Source organism: Solanum pennellii, chromosome 2 (assembly GCF_001406875.1).
Source record: "Solanum pennellii chromosome 2, SPENNV200".
NCBI lineage: Eukaryota > Viridiplantae > Streptophyta > Magnoliopsida > Solanales > Solanaceae > Solanum > Solanum pennellii.
Genome location: NC_028638.1, coordinates 44,300,772 through 44,322,023, shown reverse-complemented (window position 1 = coordinate 44,322,023; position 21,252 = coordinate 44,300,772). Strand labels below are relative to the sequence as shown.

The 21,252-nt window shown below is 27.0% G+C and overlaps 2 protein-coding genes across 2 annotated transcripts; both read left to right on the top strand.

Annotated features, from left to right (window-relative positions):
- Window positions 1-5,780: 5,780 nt before the first annotated feature.
- On the top strand, window positions 5,781-6,179 carry LOC107010051. The gene has a single exon (XM_015209322.1). It carries the CDS (start codon window positions 5,781-5,783, stop codon window positions 6,177-6,179), a length of 399 nt encoding a protein of 132 aa, XP_015064808.1.
- A 13,456-nt stretch (window positions 6,180-19,635) lies between these two features.
- LOC107010050 lies at window positions 19,636-20,043 on the top strand. Its single transcript, XM_015209321.1, has one exon. It carries the CDS (start codon window positions 19,636-19,638, stop codon window positions 20,041-20,043), a length of 408 nt encoding a protein of 135 aa, XP_015064807.1.
- Window positions 20,044-21,252: the final 1,209 nt, after the last annotated feature.

Below are 21,252 nucleotides of genomic sequence, written 5' to 3'. Positions count from 1 at the left end.
ATTTATATATATATATATATTTATATATATATATATAGCCGGTATAACAAATGAAAATAAATCTTTTACCACTTAAATAAAATATAAAGACATAAAAGAAAATTAAACATTATAATAATTGAGTAAAGACAAAAGAAAATTAAACTTTATAATAATTGAGTGTATTATATCATATCTTTTTTTAAAATTTATCTGGATCTAATTCATTTAACTAAATATTTTTAGACGGATCCTTAACCCATTCATTCATAAACTTAATTCAGTTTAATCAAATGCGAATTTAGTATTTGATAACTACGAGTGTAATCATTCTTAAGAAAGTTGTATTTTATCAAAAACAAAAATTTATGGATATCATTTGTGTACTATTTTAAACTAAATTAGCATACATTATTAAAAAATAAAGGGGAAAATGACGATATATTTCCGAACTATCATAAAAGGTATGGAAATATCCTCTGTCATAGCTTATGATCTAGTTTATGGAAGGCAAGGACATCAATATTCCAAAGATATGACAGAGGGTATCTCCATATCATTTACGATAATTCAGAAATATATTTATCTTTTTTCCTAAAAATAAATGAATTTTTTTTTTACTTTTCTTAATGAAACCAACATAATCAATGAAAATATATGAATAATGAAATTTCTAACTTTTTCTGTAGATGATATAGGAAGAATTTTGGGAAATCTATCAAATTCTTTATTTTGAGAGAAAATTTTCAATAAATAACTATATGTGAAAAAAAAAGTGCTCTTAATATATAGTGCACTATCTTTAATGGAAACTTAGGACTAGTTAATGAAATTGAATTGTAATCCACATATAATTAGACTAATATATGTTCCTTGATTTCGCTATTCTAAATAATTTTAAAAATTAAGAAAAGAGTATCATTAAATGGATGAACTAAAAATGCGTAAACTATATTTAAATAAAAAATTTAAGATCAGAAAAAACAAAACAAACATATAATTTAAATAAAAATAAGTTTGTGAAATAAAAAAGAAATTGAAGAAAAAAAGAGCTATAGCAAACGGTTAAAAGATAACATAAGGGACAATCCACAAAAATAATAAAGGGAAAATATAGTCCCCGTATAATTTGTGAGATTGAGCGTCACTAATTTTTTATCATATTAATATTTCTAAATAGATCATCAATATGTATGCTAAATTTTAGTCAAGCTATTTTTAAATTCAATTTATAGGTCGATAACTAATTTTAATATGTTAGTATCTATTCAAATCACGTTATTTTACACCTTCAAAGTATAAATACTGAGCTTAATTTTAATATTTTTAAATTTAATTCAAGTTATACTGATTAACATACTAATTAATATCTTAAAATTCAAGTCACACCATTCAACACCTCAAGTATTATTCAGTGAGTTGTGAAGGAAAAATAATTGAAAAATTAATTTGTCAAACTCTAATCTTAATTTATACAAAATTAATTTAAACTAAATCACGCTATTAACAACTCATAACCCTCCAAATCCAAGTCACACCATCAACACTCCACCACCACTACCACCTCGGCCCCGTCTAAATTCAAGTCACACTATTTAACACCCCAAATCTTGTTTGTTGTGTTAAGCGTATATAAGTATGTTTTTATTTTGTTTTTTTCTCTTTGGTCATGACTATATTGTGTCATAGAAGATATTTTTGTGGAAAATAATATTAATTGAATTTAAAATATACAAAAATGATGACAAAATTTGTCATTTACAGCACAAAAATCAACCACAATATATAATATCAACGTGACACTAAAGTTTATAGTAACTCAATAGATATTTATTTTGTTGTCTAATACATGCTCACACATAAAGGACTTGTCATGCTTTAATCATTTTAACTATGTAAGATACAATTTAATCAATTAAATTTTAATCACCTATCAAACGATCCTCGAAAACTTAAAACTTAATGAAAATTCTAATTGATATCATATTTTACATAAACTATCTACCAAGTAAAAACAGTTATAGTGCATATATGTGTGTGTTTTTGTAGTAAGATTATTAACAGATTTTCTAACTCATCTTTTTGTAACAATTAAGTTTATCAAAAAATAATAATTTCTTACAATAATTTTTTTGTTGCTAAATAATCGTATGATATATGTGATTTTTTACAAATAAAATCTTGACAATAATTTTTTCTCTAGCTTAAATGATTAGCTTTCGACAACAATATAGTTGTTATTGCATAACTTTATTTTCCACAATATTTACGTCAACACTTGCTACGATTTTTTTTTCTTATTGCTAAGAGTACATTTGGCAACAACATTGAAATATTACAACAAAAAAATGTTACCTACATTTTATCACTCATATTATATCTAAAAATAATATTCTCTATATCACATTATCATAATTATTATTATTATCACCATCATCATTATTATAATTCTATCTATTTTTGAAAATTTTAATTTCACTTTTAATTCTGACAAAATTGCATATGCATTTGTCATCATGTATTTAACTAATTATTATATTTATTATTACAATTTTTAAATCAATATCATCTTATATTATAGCGATATTAAGTGTTTTTATATTTAAATAATAACCCTAAATACAAGCTTCGATCTCTTTTTTAAAAAATTAGTTAAATTATGTTAAGTTTAGCAAAAATTTGCACCTAATTTTAAGGGAAACCTACATAAATGGACCATAAAATTTAAATTAATTACAAGTGCATACCCAAACTCAAAGTAATTCATGGCAAATAGTTTTTGCTTAATTGATACTCTCACCGTCCACTTTTATTTGTCATGTTTAGCTATTTAATCAATTTGACTAATTTTTAAAATTAAATTAGATTACATTAATATGATAATAAGCAAAAAATTTACATATTCAAAAACTAGATGAAAAGTACTATAAATGCAATTTTTTGCATATTAATATGATGAAAAAATACATCTTAAAATGTTAGTCAAAATTCTTAAAGTTTGACTTTATATATAGAAACCATGACAAACAATACCGGATAGAGAGAGTACTAAATAGTATCATATGTTGTATTAGTATCATTAAGGCTGATAATTTTTGCTTAATTAATACTAAACCAATATCATATATTGTATTGGTATCATTAAGGCTGGTAATTTTGCTTAACTTGATATATATATATATATATACACACACACACACATAAAAGGGAAATTATCAGTGTTAATAATACCAATACAATATATGATATCGATTTAGTATCAATTAAGCAAAATTAGTTGAGAATATATAATGTAATCATTTAGTGAGGGTATAAATATAAAGTGGTACAAGTTTGTAATATATTTACTTAGTTTCCCCTAATTTTAATTCCTAAATTGGTCCAATTCACAATGCATAAAAGAAAACCCGAAATACGGCCCATTTGATCCTCGTAAATTTCACCACTGATTCTATATAAACAGACGATCACTCTTCTTTACAAATTATTCTTAACCCTAATTCATTTTTACTTCCGCCGGCTGTTGCTCTAACTCTCCTTTTTCTCTTCCTTTCAGTCGATAAACCCTAACAAACCTCTTCAAGCAATGTCTATTCAACTATGAATTTATATATTCTTTTCAGCTCTGAACCATTTTTTTACTTTCTTTTTCTCCCTTATCGATGTGTCGTGAAGTTCAGATATAAAAATACTTAAACCTGAGAAGAGGCTTCTTCAACCATAGATTCAAAAGAGGAAAGAAAATAAAGATATCGCGAAACATAAATGAAATTATTTAAATATTAGTTTAATGGGTAATACTATTTATATTCTCATTGAATATTGATTGATTTATTTTTGTTTGTATAATTTATTTTAATAATATTTTTTTTTTGTTATTGAAAAGGAAAACGAGGAAGGAGATTACTGAGTGGAGAATTGAACTCTCACCAACAAGGTTTAAGGTAGTCAATCAACTAAGTTACTAAAATTTTCCTTAATATTGTATATCTTAGTCTCTTGTCTATTTTTTAATTTATTTTCAACAGGCTTTGTGTTTTATCTCAATTCTGAACTTCTTAATTTAAAGTTCATACACATACAAAATCATAGACGCACAAAGTATCTAATATATATATTAAGTAGGCGTTTGGTCATGCGATATCATATCACGATATAAAATTGTGAGATAGAATCAACTTTGGACATGTGATTTCACGCTGATTCCATCTCATAATTTCATATCATGTTATAGAATACCCTATTCTTCAAAAATCATGATATGAGAATTTCATATTATGATTGAAAAATTTTTAATTACAAAGTTGGACCTACAATTTATATTTTGTTAAAAACAACCCCACATTATACCTACTAAACATTTATTTCATATGTAAATAAAATTAATTATTCATATCATTATTTTTTAAAATTTATTATTCTCACCAATATAGAATTTTTTATTGCTTTCAATTTGATGAATATACATGATAAAGTATAAGAATTGATTTGGTATATATAAATATAATGGAGGGAGTAATACTTTTTTGATTTTTCATAGTAAAAGACCTTCTCTTTCGGCTACATATGAAAATATTTAAAGCAATTTAATATGAAAAATTAAAGGACAAAACTAGTGATGTATGTTTGATAATCACTACTTCTAATATGTTTAATTTTAGCATGAAATTAATGTTCTGAAAATGTGCAATTGCACATAAGTGAAACAACGAATTAACCATTTAATATAAACACACGAGTGAAAATTGTCTTAACTTGTACAGTATTACATAACTATTTGTGAATACCAACAGGGTGATAAAATATTTATCGTCTATGAGCATGAAAATATAGTTGTGAATGACATTGACCAACAAATGACTCAAAGTAATAATGTCGGTTCATCTTCTCGGTCATATGATCAACAAATACAAGTTGAACGAGTAGAGAAGATGGTCTATACTATGTGGGAGGATTATATTTAAGATTAGTACACTACAATTTATGTTTATTTATTTTTTATTAAATTAAAGTTTGATGAAGTAATTTATTAAATGGAGAATAAATAGCTTTGTAATAATTTATTATGTGATTCTATAAATTGTTGTTTATTTGATAAGATTGAATAAATAATTTGGGTTATTTTAATAATTTTACAGCTTATAAGCTCTTATATTAATGAAAAAATATACAACACAAAAATTTCATATTGCATGTCCAAATAAAACTACAACTTTATTTCAAAATTCCATATTGCATGGCCAAATGAGCGCTTAGTGAGTTGGAGAGACTATGGAGACCCACACTCGTGCTTTTAGCATGCCATTCAACTAATCACAATGACTATATATACCCTTCTCCCACCTCCAGGTAGGAGAAGGGTATATATAGGCATCGGGATTAGTTGAATGTCATGCTAATAAGCATGAGTGTGGGTGGATCCCAATATTCTCTTCAAAACTATTTCTTTCGCTAAGGATCGTTTGGTCATGCAATATGGAATTATGGTATGAAATTATGAAATAAAGTTAAAGTTGCGTTTGGACATACAATATAAAAATTTTGTGTCGTATATTTTCTCATAAACATAAGAATCTATAAACTGTAAAAACTATAAATAGTTTCATTTCATCCTATTCTATCATGATTTTATACTATAATTCCATATCGCACGACCAAACAAGCCCTGGGAGAAGGGACCCACACTCGAGCTTTTTAGCATGCCTATATATATTTACTCTTCTCTTATTAAATTCTTACTTCAACTATTTTTGTTTCAAAAAAAACATTTCATCTTTTTCTCATATATACTTTCATTTTTCATGGCTGAAGAATTTCAGGAAAGCGAAATTCTTTTTCCTCAAGAGCATGAAATGGAGCTTCAAAATTCTGCTGACGAGGAAGAAGCTGAATTTGGGTTTCAAGTTCGGCGTTATAACAACAACGTATCCATGATACGAAAAATAATTATGAAGCAAGATGTTGAGTCCACACCCATGAACAAAGCTTCATTGTTCATGGAAAAAAAATACTACAACTTTTTCGAAGATGAGGATGACGATGATGAAATGGTACCACCCGATGTCATAATTAAACGGAGAGTTATTAGAAGAATGATGACATTTTCAATTTGCATCGGCTACGGAGGGACGCTCAAAAGAAGAAATTTGATTCAAGCAAGAGACTTAATTCTAAGGATGACTGGTTTTATTGAACCATGAATTTAGAGTTTAGTTTCTCGTTTTTTAAGAAATAGTATGAAAAAAAGTTAATAGAAAAGAGAAAAGATTTATTTACTTCTCTTCTTTTTTTTTGCTTAATTAGTAAATGTAACATTGATGGATTACCAATTCAATTTCTCCATTACTCATGTAATAGAAAGTTGAATTGATGATGATTCAGTTTATTTGGTTCTAGAAAAAATTATACATGTTTGCTGTAAGAAAATTCAAGTTGTTTAAATCAAAAAAAAAGAAAAGAAAATTCAAGTTGTTAAAATGTTACTCCCTCTGTTTCTAATTACTTGTTTTTTTTTTTTAGTTGTTCTTAATACTTGTTCGTTTTGACAAATCAAGAAAGAATATCTATTATACCCTCAATTTATTACTTCATGTAGAACTTCTTGAAAATATTAAATTTTTAGTTCATCCATTTCATAATTAATAAGGGTAAAATGACAAAGTCACTATGTATATAAGTGTGTTCTTAATTGATGTGTTAATTCAAAAGTGGACAGATAATTAAAGACGGAGCAAATATAATTTGACATTACCTATGCCAATGAGGTAATATATGTTACCTTTAATTTTTCTCACTTATGTTTGAACATCAGATAAAACCCAGCACAAACAGTTCTTCATAAGTGGTGACAAAACTTTGGTCTCTTTTAAAAAGTTTAATCAATTATGAGTGGTAAGTTTCTTTTAATTCTTGGATTCGTAATATTAAGATTTTAATTTGAAGCACCAATTATAATATAAGAATCATTATAATTTTAATTTCTTCTAATACAAGAATTCAAAAAAAAATGATTTATATGCTTAATTTGATTGTTTAAAATTAAGATGCTTAATTTCGTGATTGTTTTGACATTAATAATTATAATTTAAGTGTATTAGGTGTGATCAATGTAAAATTCAGCACATAAATCATGTGAATATGATATGTTGTTGCATGCTCTACTTTTTTGTTTGGATACTATTGACATATTCATTATATACTTCTAAAAGTAAAAAAGATTTCAGTTAAAGATTTGTTATTAAAATTTGTCCCAAATAAAATCTATATGACGTATATTACACATTAGTGGTATAAATATCATAATGATATAACAGTTAATACACAAGTGCGAGGTTCCTAAGTTAAAATTTATTTTCGTTTCCTGTTGGTGCTATTAGCGCTCGATATATGTAGCTTCGATTAATAAAAATTTGTGTTGTGTATAATTTATTAAGAAAATAAACAATATTAATTTTTTTATTTTTTGATATTCAAAATTTGGATTTAATTTTGATTAATGATGAAGATATTTTATTTATTGCATCAGAACTTTTTTATTCTTCTTATCTGCGACGATTTAACAAAATTTCTTCCACGAATATTTTTCAAACATATCTTATAATCAATACTTTTAAACTTATTTTCGAGGCAAATTTTGAAACGGAATATACTAAACTCGCTCTGAGATATAAAAAGCTTAAATCAACAAGAATACATTCTGAAATAAAGTGTAAGTAAGCCCGGGAATAAACTTCTCTACAAAATGACATGTCAACAAACAATCTGAAATTTCCTTTTTTTTACAACATATTAATTAAGAATGAGAACCATATTATGACATATCAAGGACTATATAGGGAACAATTTGAAATTGATTTTTTTTTTCTTAATCGTTTTCATGTTTTTCTTTTCATGTGTAGTGTTTTATTATGAATTCTACTTAGAATAAATATATAGACCTACCAAATTAGAGTATTTAATATTACGAGGTCCGTTTCTATTACCCCAAAAAAAAGGATCATTGTCATTTTAATAAAATAAAGTATGATAAGTGTCCACATTTTCCTTTTAAAATAATATATATGGTGCAATACATTTTCAAAGAACATTTTTTCTTAAGAATTAATATTCATCAGCAAGAAAATTAGACTTAACAAATATTGAGTGATTGTTAGGAAGCAAAATGCACATTGTGCTATGTACTTGGTAACTTCTTGCGGATATTCAACTAATGCTCTCAAAATTTAACCTCATTCTGAAACTACTCTTTGTTATTTTAAAGCAAAAAATAATAGTCATGAAATAATTATAAAATTTTATCGTGGAATTTGCTGATTTAATTTACAATATAGTGACGTAAAATAGTAGTCGAAGGAGAAAAAAAACAGAGAATAGCGTAGTTAAGGGCTATATATATTTCATAGAATATAATTGGGAGTTTATAACAGGAAGTAATATGATTTACTTTAGGTTAGGAATATGAGAATGACATTTTCTATGACTGAAAATAACAAAGACATAATCAAAGTTACATTCCATAAACTAAATTAAGAAATAATGGCAATCAATAGAATTTGTATTTTGACATTGTCTAAATTTAGCTTTTGAATTTCATTTTCAAAAGCACCAGTGATTGGAAAAACACTCTGGCACAGGTGAAATGACACCATAATAATAAAAGGGGTATTTAGTAGCAATAGATATTTCTGTTAATATTCCTCATATTATATTGTTGTCGAGTTCGAAGTCTAATAAGTATAAAATATTAATAAAAACTTCAAAATGATATATAAATTTTTAATTTAATCAAAACAGCAAAATCAAAATCACTGCAACACCAACGATTTGCTCATTATTTGCTTCATATTTTAATAATTTATTATTGTTTGGAGTATTGATTCTAATAATTGTATGCTAATATATGTGAGTGAACTTTGACGACTAATATAACAAATTGTAACGACCATTTTCGGTCGTTTTGAGCACTAGAATTTTTTATGTCAGAAAATAATTTTCGATATATTTAAAAAAATGGGTGTTATGGACTATTCATAATTATAATTATGAAATTAGTGGGGTAATTCTTAATAATTTATTTAGTTGGTGGTTAAAGAGGTTAATAGTAAAATAAATAGTGGGTCACTTTCACCACTCTTATAATAAGTCATATAATAATTAGGAGGAAATATTCTGAAAAGGGGAAATAAGGGTTTAGCGGTGAAAACCTTACCTGCAGTAGTCAAGAAGCAATTATCTCATCAGGTAATCAAAATTTTACTTGGATATTGGGTATACCGCATGGTCGTAAAGGAATATTGGAAGGCGGCATCGGGTGAAATCGTCCTCCAATCTTTCTAGTAATAATAATTGTATTAAATTCTTTTTTAATTTGAATGGTTATAGGCGTTAGGTATTAATTGCTATTTGAAATTCTTTGGATAAAAAAGTGAGGAAGAATATGGGATTAATTATAAAGTGTATTATATATATTATATTATATATATTATATTATATATATGTGAGCAGTTTCCCTCCACATTAGAATTGATATTCTTAATTTAGAAGTATCGTCACTAGCAATGGCTTTAACTTTGATCATTCACTATTATTATATTTATTATTATATCATTATTATGAGAGTGCATGTTGACCTTGAAGATGAATTTAATTTACTGATTGGATTGAATTTTAGGCGAACTGAGGAAATTAATAATTTAAGATAGTGGTTAAGGATATTAAGAATTGAAATATAAAAGGGTGGGTATATTGTTGAAGTGTTCGCTGCCATTGGCTCTTTAACCAGTGGCTTTAAATTTTAAAAATTGCAATGGTGTTATTATATTATAAACTATATTTTGATATATTGAGATAGATAATTAAATATTAGGTATATCGAATTAGTCAAATTTTATTTAAGTTATGCAAATTGGAGAAATTAAGACTTATCCTTAGGTTTGAACTTTAGGAAATTAATTATAGAATTAGGTGAGTTCTTGGGTTTAACCTAGAACAGAATATATGAGTACTTATAAAATCGTTAACTTACAAATTATGCACATATATTTGATAGATTGGAAAGGTTCGGATGAATTTAGTAAAGGAAAAGTATTGGAGAAGTAGCTTGCTTGATTGCAATTCTTCGGTGAAGGTAGGTTATGGTTTATTTCTATTTAATAGATAAACTCTAAATAGCGATTGATATGTATTGAGTGATATTGTAAAGTCTTCTATGTACTTGACTGTGTGGTTGTATGTTTTGATTGTGTGGTTTGTGGTTGGCCTAAAATTATGAGACTGTTGAATTTCTAATGTTAAACCCTCTCTATTAAAATAACGTCTTGAATAAAGAAGACTTGATGAAATAAAATAATGAGATAATTGGATCGGAGTGTCACGTTCCGACACGGTATAATGGGATCGGAGTGTCACGTTTTGACACGATATGTGGGATCGGAGTGTCACGTCCCGACACAATAACATTAAGAAAAGGAATCTTGAATTAACTTAATATACTCAATTTCAAAGAACCCATTTTCCAAATGAGCATTGTATGGAGGCATGAGTCCTCCAAGTTATGCTTGATATTGTGATGATGGTGTACCTACTATGGTGTTGTTGGCATTGGTTCATGTGTGTGTTGTTTGCCACTTGTTAAGTATTGTAGTTGATTTTATGTTATTATTCAATATATATTGGTTCCTATTTTGAGTTAGCCGATGATACCTACTCAGTACGTGTTCCTTGTACTGACCCTTACTTGTATTTTCTTCTTTGTTCTTTTGTGGAGTGCAGCAAGTGTACCATCGACTTCGACTCGCCCTCAGGTCTAGCCAGTCTTCAGCATATCAGAGTTCAGGGTAAGCTATTACTTCTAGCTCGTGTTAGATTCTCTCATTCACGTCTTGATGTCTTTGAATTTCGGACATGGACCATCTTTTTGCTTATTTTGGTTTCTTAAACACTCTTAGACTTGATAATTTGGAAATAGATGTCCTTGATGTGATGACCATCAGATTTTGGGATGATAAGTATTAAACTTTAGAAACTTATTTAAATTGGTTGTTAGTATCTTTTGGAGCTTCCGCATTATTTATATTATTTATAGTTGAACTATTGGTATATGTTGGGGTTTAGATGTGTTGGTTCGCCCACCTAAGGAGGTAAGTGTGGGTGCCTCTCACGAATCATTTTGGGTCGTGACACAAAATCAACGCAATTCAAACTTAAACAATCAATATATATATTTTCCTCACTCGTAATTGAAATTACAAAAAAAAAAAATTAAAAACAAAATTGAAATTGAAGAAAACAAGTAGAAGAAAGGGTTGAGAAGCAAAACTCAAAGAAAGGGTTGCATAAATAGTTCTTGGGAAAATTGTATATAATAATAGTAAACTATTAAATAAAATGAAATGTTATCAACATAGTTTGATTTAATTGTACCATATAGCAAACTATTGTTTTTTTTGCCTCTCTCCCTGGTGGAATCTCGCTCGCCACACTCGTTTTGGTTGCAGTCGCGCTTGCCTTTCTCGCTTTTATACAAATACAAATGTATAAAATGCATTTGTCTTTGTATAAAGCGAGAGAAAATTGTATATATTCATATATTTTCGTTCTCCTCTCTCTCCTATTTCAGATCTCGCTCGTCAATCTCACTCGCGTCTCTCACTTTATATAAATACAAATGTACACATTGCATTTCTGTTTGTATAAAGCAAGAGAAAATTGTNTTATGGAAATTATACTTATAGAATACAAATATAATTTTTATATTTGTTATACGTGAAAGTTGCTCGTAGTTCTTTCTCATCTGTTGTCCTTTTAACTATTTGCTAATTGGGCTTTGTCTGAAATAAACCTTTCTGAAGGCCATTTAATTTTGTTATTTCTTTTCGGTCTAATAACTAGTCATGCGATATCAGTCAGATCGTTCCTGCGTTTCGGATATGAAGTCTCCTTCGAAGCTTTAGACAAAGGTGCTATTGAGATATTGGGCCCTTATGGTATCTCGTACACATTCCGACGACTGGCCGAGCGAATAAGTCAACTTCAAAATATCCGTATAGGTATCGGCACTGCATCGAGACTCCTGGCTCATAACAATTAGTGAGATTTGAGCTAACAAATGAAAATAAATCTTTTACCACTTAAATAAAATATAAAGACATAAACGAAAATTAAACTTTATAATAATTGAGTGTATTATATTATATCTTGTTTTAAAATTATCGGATCTAATTCATTTAACTAAATATTTTTGGATGGATCCTTAACCCATTCATTTATAAACTTAATTCAGTTTAAGCAAAGGCGAATTAGTATTTGATAACTACGAGTGTAATCATTTTTAAGAAAGTTGTATTTTATCGAAAACTAAAATTTATGGATATCATTTGTCTACTATTTTAAACTAAATTAGCATATATTATTAAAAAATAAGGAAAAAATGACAGACATACTCCCGAACTATTATAAATGGTATGAAAATATCCTCTGCCATAGTTTATAATCTAGTTTATGGACGGCAAGGACTCCAATGTTCTAAAGGTATGACGAAAGGTATCAACATATCATTTACGATAATTCAGAAGTATATTTATCTTTTTTCCTAAAAATAAATGAAGTTCTTTTTTTTTTTTACTTTTCTTAATGAAACCAACATAATAAATGAAAATCTGTGAATAATGAAATTTCTTACTTTTTCTGTAGATGATATAGGAAGAATTTTGGGAAATCTATCAAATTCTTTATTTTGAGAGAAATTTTTCAATAAATAACTATATGTCGGTATTGTGACTTAAAAAAAAAAAGTGCTCTTAATATATAGTGCACTTTAATGCAAACTTAGGACTAGTTAATAAAAGTGAATTGTAATCCACATTATAATTAGACTAATAATATGTTTCTTGATTTCGCTATTCTAAATAATTTTAAAAATTGAGAAAAGAGTAACATTAAATGGATGAACTAAAAATGCTTAACCTATATTTAAATAAAAATTTTAAGATCAGAAAAAACAAAACAAACATATAATTTAAATAAAAATAAGTTTGTGAAATAAAAAAGAAATTGAAGAAAAAAAGAGCTATAGCAAACGGTTAAAAGATAACATAAGGGACTATCCACAAAAATAATAAAGGGAAAAAAATAAAAGGATAAATTACTTAAATACACACCTTTATTTTTTATAATTTTCATTATTTCCTACTATTTTAAAATATCTCCAAAATCCCTTCTTTTCCTTTTAAATTACATTGTTCTAGATACATTAAGTTTCACATTCAAGCACACGTTTCTATTCCTAATTTCACTCCCTTAATCCCTCCCTATTTCACTCCCTTTAACCTCTTCCTATTTTCACTCCCTCAATTTTTACTTCCTTCATTTTTTAATTTTCAGATTTATTCTCTCTCCATAAGATTTTTCAAGAACCAAGTAAGTTTTCGCTTCACAATTTTTTCCGAAGAACTACCAGATCTCCTCCCTTTCCACATTTACAAAATATATAAGGAAAAAGTGAAAGAGATGATGTATCCTCATTGCTCCTTGCAACATCATCGTTTCCAGGGATCCTCTTTTGCTGATGAAATCATTTTCCATTGTTGACAGTGAGAGAAAGATACAGAAGTTGGTATAGAGCAAAGATAAAAGTGTAGGGGGATTTCTTGGTCATTTGTTTCTTTTTGCTTTCGACAGATCAGTTGTTGATTTTTTTTTTCTATTTTTGTAGTTCATCCTTTATAATACATATGATTTCATATTTAATGTATCTAGTTGATTTTGTTTCTTAAACTAATGTATATTGCCTTCGTTGATTTTCAATGTAACTAGATGTGTATCATATAATACATATGCTTTGACACATGAACTAGATGTGTATCATATGATTTCCTATGTATCAAGGGTTTTTTAAATTTTTTATCATGTATCAGTGATTAACTTCAATAAATGCGCCATCAAGTGTGCTTGCTGATACATTTTGAATCAGTGTGTATAGTGTTTTAGATGATGCATTGATACATGAATTTGTTGTGTATCATAATATTTTCTATGTATCATGAGGTTTTGAAAATTGTTATAATGTATCATTAACTAAGTTTAATAACTGCCTCATCAACTGTGCTTGATGATACATATAGAATCAGTGTGTACAGTGTTTAGTCGATGCACTGATACATGTATTAAATATGTATCACATGTTATAATGTTTAGTCAATGCACTGATACATCAATATCCAACTCGGCTGCAATTGCTGCTTTGAGATTAGAAAACGAAATTGAATCTCCAACAACGATTCCGTCGATTTTGTAACTTTCATACTGCAATTCGTTCACCCAAATTCTGGAATGTCTCATCAAAATTGATGTATTCATCTTGAAAAATCCACAGTAACAACAATAAAATTACTGCAGTTCGAAATTTAACAGATTGTTCATAAAAAATGTATTCAAAATAGATGATATAATCTTTGATTTTCAAAATTTGAAATTAATATCCAATTACGTGCTGATTTAATGCTGATTAATGATCTGTTACCGTAAATTAAGCTGTTTTATTTAACAAGATTAAATGTACCGTTTTTTCCCCATTTTTTTCTTAACAATTTAAACTTACCATGTATCATTTACCATTTATCACTAGAGTCTAAAGTATCACGGCACAACAATTTTAAGAGATTTTTAGTAAATACTAAATTTGTCGGGACAGAGTGTAATTATTGAATTACACTATGGGATTCCTTAAATTTTTACAAAATAAAATAAAGCCTTTATAGTCCCCATATAATTTGTTGAGCGTCGTTTTTTTTATCATATTAATATTTCTATATAGATTATCAATATGTATGCTAAATTTTAGTCAAGCTATTTTTAAATTCAATTTATAGGTCGATTTCTAATTTTAATATGTTAGTATCTATCCAAATCACGTTATTTGACACCTTCAAAGTATATAAATTGAGCATAATTTTAATATTTCTAAATTTAATTCATGTCATACTGATTAACGTACTAATTAATATCTTAAAATTCAAGTCACATCATTTGACACCTCAAGTATTATTCGTTGAGTTGTGAAGGAAAAAAAATTAAATAATTAATTTGTCGGACTCTAATTTTAATTTTGACAAAATTAATTTAAACTAAGTCACGCTATTAACAACTCATAACCCTCCAAATCCAAGTCACACCATCAAAACTCCACCACCACTACCACCTCGGTCCCGTCCAAATTCAAGTCACGCTATTTGACACCCCAAATCTTGTTTGTTGTGTTAAGTGTGTATAAGTATGTTTTTATTTTGTTTTTTTTCTTGGTCATGAGTATAGTGTGTCACAATAGATATTTTTTGTGAAAAATAATATTAATTTAATTTAAAATATACAAAAAATGATGACAAGATTTGTCATACTGCACATAAATCAACCACAATATATAGTATCAACGTGACACTAAAGTACATAGTAACTCAATAGATATTCTTTTTGGTTGTCTAATACATGCTCACACATAAAGGACTTGTCATGCTTTAATCATTTTAACTATGTAAGATACAATTTAATCAATCAAATTTTAATCATCTATTAAATGACCCTTAAAAATTTAAAACTTAATGAAAATCCTAATTGAAATCATACTTTACATAAAACATCTACTAAGTAAAAACAGTTATAGTGCATATATGTGTGTTTTTTGTAGTAAGATTATTACCAGATTTTCTAACTCATCTTTTTGTAACAATTAAGTTATTAAAAAATAATAATTTCTTACAATAATTTTTTTGTTGCTAAATAATCGTATAAGTAACAATGATATATGTGATTTTTTACAAATAAAATCTTGACAATGATTTTTTCTATAGCATAAATGATTAGCTTTCGACAACAATATAGTTGTTATTGCACAACTTTATTTTCCACAATATTTACGTCAACACTTGCTACGACTTTTTTTCCTATTGCTAAAAGTACATTTGGCAACAACATTGAAATATTACAACAAAAAATGTTACAAATTCCTACAATCTTATAGTTCTATTCGAATTTAATGTAGCATTTTATCACTCATGTTATATCTAAAAATAATATTCTCTATATTACATTATCATAATTATTATTATTATTATCATCATCATTATTATTATTCTATGTATTTTTAAAAATTTTAATTTCACTTTTAGTTCTGACAAAATTGCATATGCATTTGTCATCATGCATTATTAATATATTTACTATTACAATTTTTTAAATCAATATCATCTTATATTATGGCGATATTAAGTGTTTTTATATTTAAATAATAATCCTAAATACAAGCTTTTTTTATAAAAAAAAAAAATTGGTTAAATTATGTTAACTTTAGCAAAAATTTGCACCTAATTTTAAGGGAAACCTACATAAATGGGCCATAAAATTTAAATTAATTACAAGTGTATACCCAAACTTAAAGTAATTCATGGAAGATAGTTTTTGTTTAATTGATATTCCCTTTGTCCACTTTTATTTGTCAATGTTTAGCTATTTAAAAGTCAATTTGACTAATTTTCAAAGTTAAATTAGATTACATTAATTCGATATTAAGCAGAAAATTTAGATATTCAAAAACTAGATGAAAAGTACTATAAATTGCAATTTTTTGCATATCAATATGATGAAAAATACATCTTAAAATGTTAGTCAAAGTTCTTAAAGTTTGATTCTATATATAGAAACCATGACAAACAATACCGGATTGAGGGAGAACTAAATTAGTATCATATATTGTATTAGTATCATTAAGGCTGATAATTTTTACTTAATTGATACTAAACCAATATCATATATTGTATTGGTATCATTAAGGCTTGTAATTTTTCTTAACTTGATACTAAATCAATATATATTGTATTGGTATCATTAGAAATTTTTTTCTTCTAAAAATTACTCATTAAGCAATGATGTTATAAGAGTATATGTCTATTGTTGTGGTATCATCAATGTTTTTTTATTTTGGAATTATTCATTAGTATACTATAAGTGTGTGTGTGTATGTGTGTGTGTGTATATATATATATACACACACATATAAGGGAAATTATCAGTGTTAATAATACCAATACAATATATGATACCGATTTAGTATCAGTTAAGCGAAATTAGTTGAGGATATATAATGTAATCATTTAGTGAGGGTATGAATATAAAGTGGTACAAGTTTGTAATTATTTTGCTTTTATGGGATATTTTCTTAGTTTCCCCTAATTTTAACTCTCAATTCACAACGCATAAAAAAAACCCGAAATACAGCCCATTTGATCCTCGTAAACTTCAGCACTGATTCTATATAAACAGACGATCACTCTTCTTTACAAATTATTTCTTAACCCTAATACATTTTTACTTCCGCCGGCCGTTGCTCTAACGCTCCTTTTTCTCTTCCTTTCAGTCGATAAACCCTAACAAACCTCTTCAAGCAATGTCTATTCAACTATGAATTTATATATTCTTTTCAGTTCTGAACCATTTTTTTCACTTTCTTTTTCTCCCTTATCGATGTGTCGTGAAGTTCAGATATAAAAATACGTAAATCTGAGAAGAGGCTTCGTCAACCATAGATCCAAAAGAGGAAAGAAATAAAGATGTCGCGAAACATAAATGAAATTATTGAAATATTAGTTGAATGGGTAATACTATTTATATTCTCATTGAATGTTGATTGATTTATTTTTGTTTGTATAATTTATTTTAATAATATTTTTTTGTTATTGAAAAGGAAAACGAGGAAGGAGATTACTGAGTGGAGAATTGAACTCTCACCAACAATGTTTCAGGTAGTGAACCAACTTAGTTACTAAAATTTTCCTTAATATTGTATATCTTAGGCTCTTGTTTATTTTTTTTTATATTTTCAACAGTATCTAATATATTTATTAAGTAGGCGTTTGGTCATGCGATATCATATCGCGATATGAAATCATGAGATGAAATCAACTTTGGACATGTGATTTCACGCTGATTCCATCTCATGATATCATATCATGTTATAGAATACCCTATTCTTCAAAAATCATGATATGAGAATTTCATATTATGATTTAAAATTTTTTAATTACAAAGCTGGACCTACAATTTAAATTTTGTTAAAAACAACCCCACATAATATCTACTAAATATTTATTTCATATGTAAATAAAATTAATTATTCATATCATTATTTTTTAAAATTTATTATTCTCACCAATATAAAATTTTTGTTGCTTTCAATTTGATGAGTATACGTGATAAAGTATAAGAATTGATTTGGTGAATATAAATATAAATGGAGGGAGTAATACTTTTTTGATTTTTCATAGTAAAAAACCTTCTCTTTCGACTACATGTGACAATATTTAAAGCAATTTAATATGAAAAATTAAAGGACAAAACTAGTGATGTATGTTTGATAATCACTACTTCTAATATGTTTGATTTTAGTATGAAAATGTTCTGAAAATGTGCAATTGCACATAAGTGAAACAACGAATGAACCATTTAATATAAACACACGAGTGAAAATTGTCTTAACTTGTACAGTGTTACATAACTATTTGTGAATACCAAAAGGGTGACAAAATATTTATGGTCTATGAGCATGAAAATATAGTTGTGAATGATATTGATCAACAAATGACTCAAAGTAATAATGTCGGTTCATCTTCTCGGTCATATGATCAACAAATACAAGTTGAACGAGTAGAGAAGATGGTCTATACTATGTTCGAGGATTATATTTAAGACTAGTACACTACAATTTATTTCAATTTTCTTAATAAATTAAAGTTTGATGAAGTAATTTATTAAATGGAGAATAAATAGTTTTGTAATAATTTATTATGTGGTTCTATAATTTTTTGTTTATTTAATAAGATTGAATAAACAATTTGGGTTATTTTAATAGTTTTACAGCTTATAGTTTCTTATATTTATAAGAAAATATACAATACAAAAATTTTATATTGCATATCCAAATAAAATTATAACTTTATTTCATGATTTCATACCATAATTCCATATTGCATGGCCAAACGAGCGCTTAGTGAGTTGGAGAGACTATAGAGACCCACACTCGTGCTTTTAGCATGACATTCAACTAATCACAATGACTATATATACCCTTCTCCCACCTCAAGGTAGGAGAAGGGTATATATAGGCATTGGGATTAGTATATATATAGGCATTGGGATTAGTTGAATGTCATGCTAAAAAGCATGAGTGTGGGTGGGTCCCAATATTCTCTCCAAAATTATTTCTCTCGCTGAGGATCGTTTCGTCATGTAATATGAAATTATGGTATGAAATTATGATATAATATCATACTATGAAATCATGAAATGAAGCTAAAGTTGTGTTTGGACATACAATATAAAAATTTTGTGTCGTATATTTTTTCATAAACATAAGAATCTATAAACTGTAAAAACTATAAATAATTTCATTTCATCATATCATATCATAATTTTATACTATGATTCCATATCGCACGACCAAACAAGCCATTAGTGAGAGGAATATTTTTGGGAGAGAATATTGTGGGACCCACGCTCGAGCTTTTTAGCATGCCTATATATATACACCCTTCTCTTGTTAAATTCTTACTTCAAATATTTTTGTTTCAAAAAAACCCATTTCATTTTTTTCTCATACATACTTCATTTTTCATGGCTGAAGAATTTCAAGAAAGCGAAATTCTTTTTCCTCAAGAGCATGAAATGGAGCTTCAAAATTCTACTGACGAGGAAGAAGAAGAAGCAGCTGAATTTGGGTTTCAAGTTCGGCGTTATAACAACAACGTATCCATGATACGAAAAATAATTATGAAGCAAGATGTTGAGTCCACACCAATGAACAAAGCTTCATTGTTCATGGAAAAAAAATACTACAACTTTTTCGAAGATGAGGATGACGATGATGAAATGGTACCACCCGATGTGATAATTAAACGGAGAGTTATTAGAAGAATGATGGCATTTTCAATTTGCATCGGCTACGGAGGGACGCTCAAAAGAAGAAATTTGATTCAAGCAAGAGACTTAATTCTAAGGATGACTGGTTTTATTGAACCATAAATTTAGAGTTTAGTTTCTCATTTTTTAAGAAATAGTATGAAAAAAAGTTAATAGAAAAGAGAAAAGATATATTTACTTTTTTTCTTAATTAGTAAATGTAACATTGATGGATTACCAATTCAATTTCTCCATTACTCATGTAATAGAAAGTTGAAAATTTTGATGATGATTCTAGAAAAAATTATACATGTTTCCTGTAAGAAAATTCAAGTTGTTTTAACCAAAAAAAAGAAAAGAAAATTCGAGTTGTTAAAATGTTACTCCCTCTGTTACTAATTACTTGTTAGTTGTTCTTAATACTTGTTCATTTTGACAAATCAAAAAAGAATATCTATTATATCCTCAATTCATTACTTCGTATAGAACTTCTTGAAAATATTAAAATTTTAATTCATCCATTTCATGATTAATAAGGGTAAAATGACAAACTGACTATGTATATAAATGTGTTCTTAATTGATGTGTCAATTCAAAAGTGAACGGATAATTAAAGACGGAGCAAATATAATTTGACATTACCTATGCCAATGAGGTAATATATGTTACCTTTAATTTTTCTCGCTTGTGTTTGAACATCATATAAAACCCAGCACAAACGGTTCTTCATAAGTGGTGACAAAACTTTGGTCTCTTTTAGAAAGTTTAATTAATTATGAGTGGTAAGTTTCTTCATTCTTGGATTCGTAATATTAAGATTTTAATTTGAAGCACCAATTATAATATAAAAATCATTTTTTTTAATTTCTTCTTAAACATGAATTCAAAAAAAATGATTTATATGCTTAATTTGATTATTTAAAATTAAGATGCTTAATTTCGTGATTGTTTTGACATTAATAATTATAATTTAAGTGTATTAGGTGTGATCAATGTAAAATTCAGCACATAAATCATGTGAATATGATATGTTGTTGCATGCTCTACTTTTTTTGTTTGGATACTATTGACATATTCATTATATACTTCTAAAAGTAAAAAAGATTTCAGTTAAAGATTTGTTATTAAAATTTGTCCCAAATAAAATCTATATGACGTATATTACACATTAGTGGTATAAATATCATAAGGATATAACAGTTAATACACAAGTGCGAGGTTCGTAAGTTAAAATTTATTTTCGTTTCCTGTTGGTGCTATTAGCGCTCGATATATGTAGCTTCGATTAATAAAAATTTGTGTTGTGTATAATTTATTAAGAAAATAAACAAT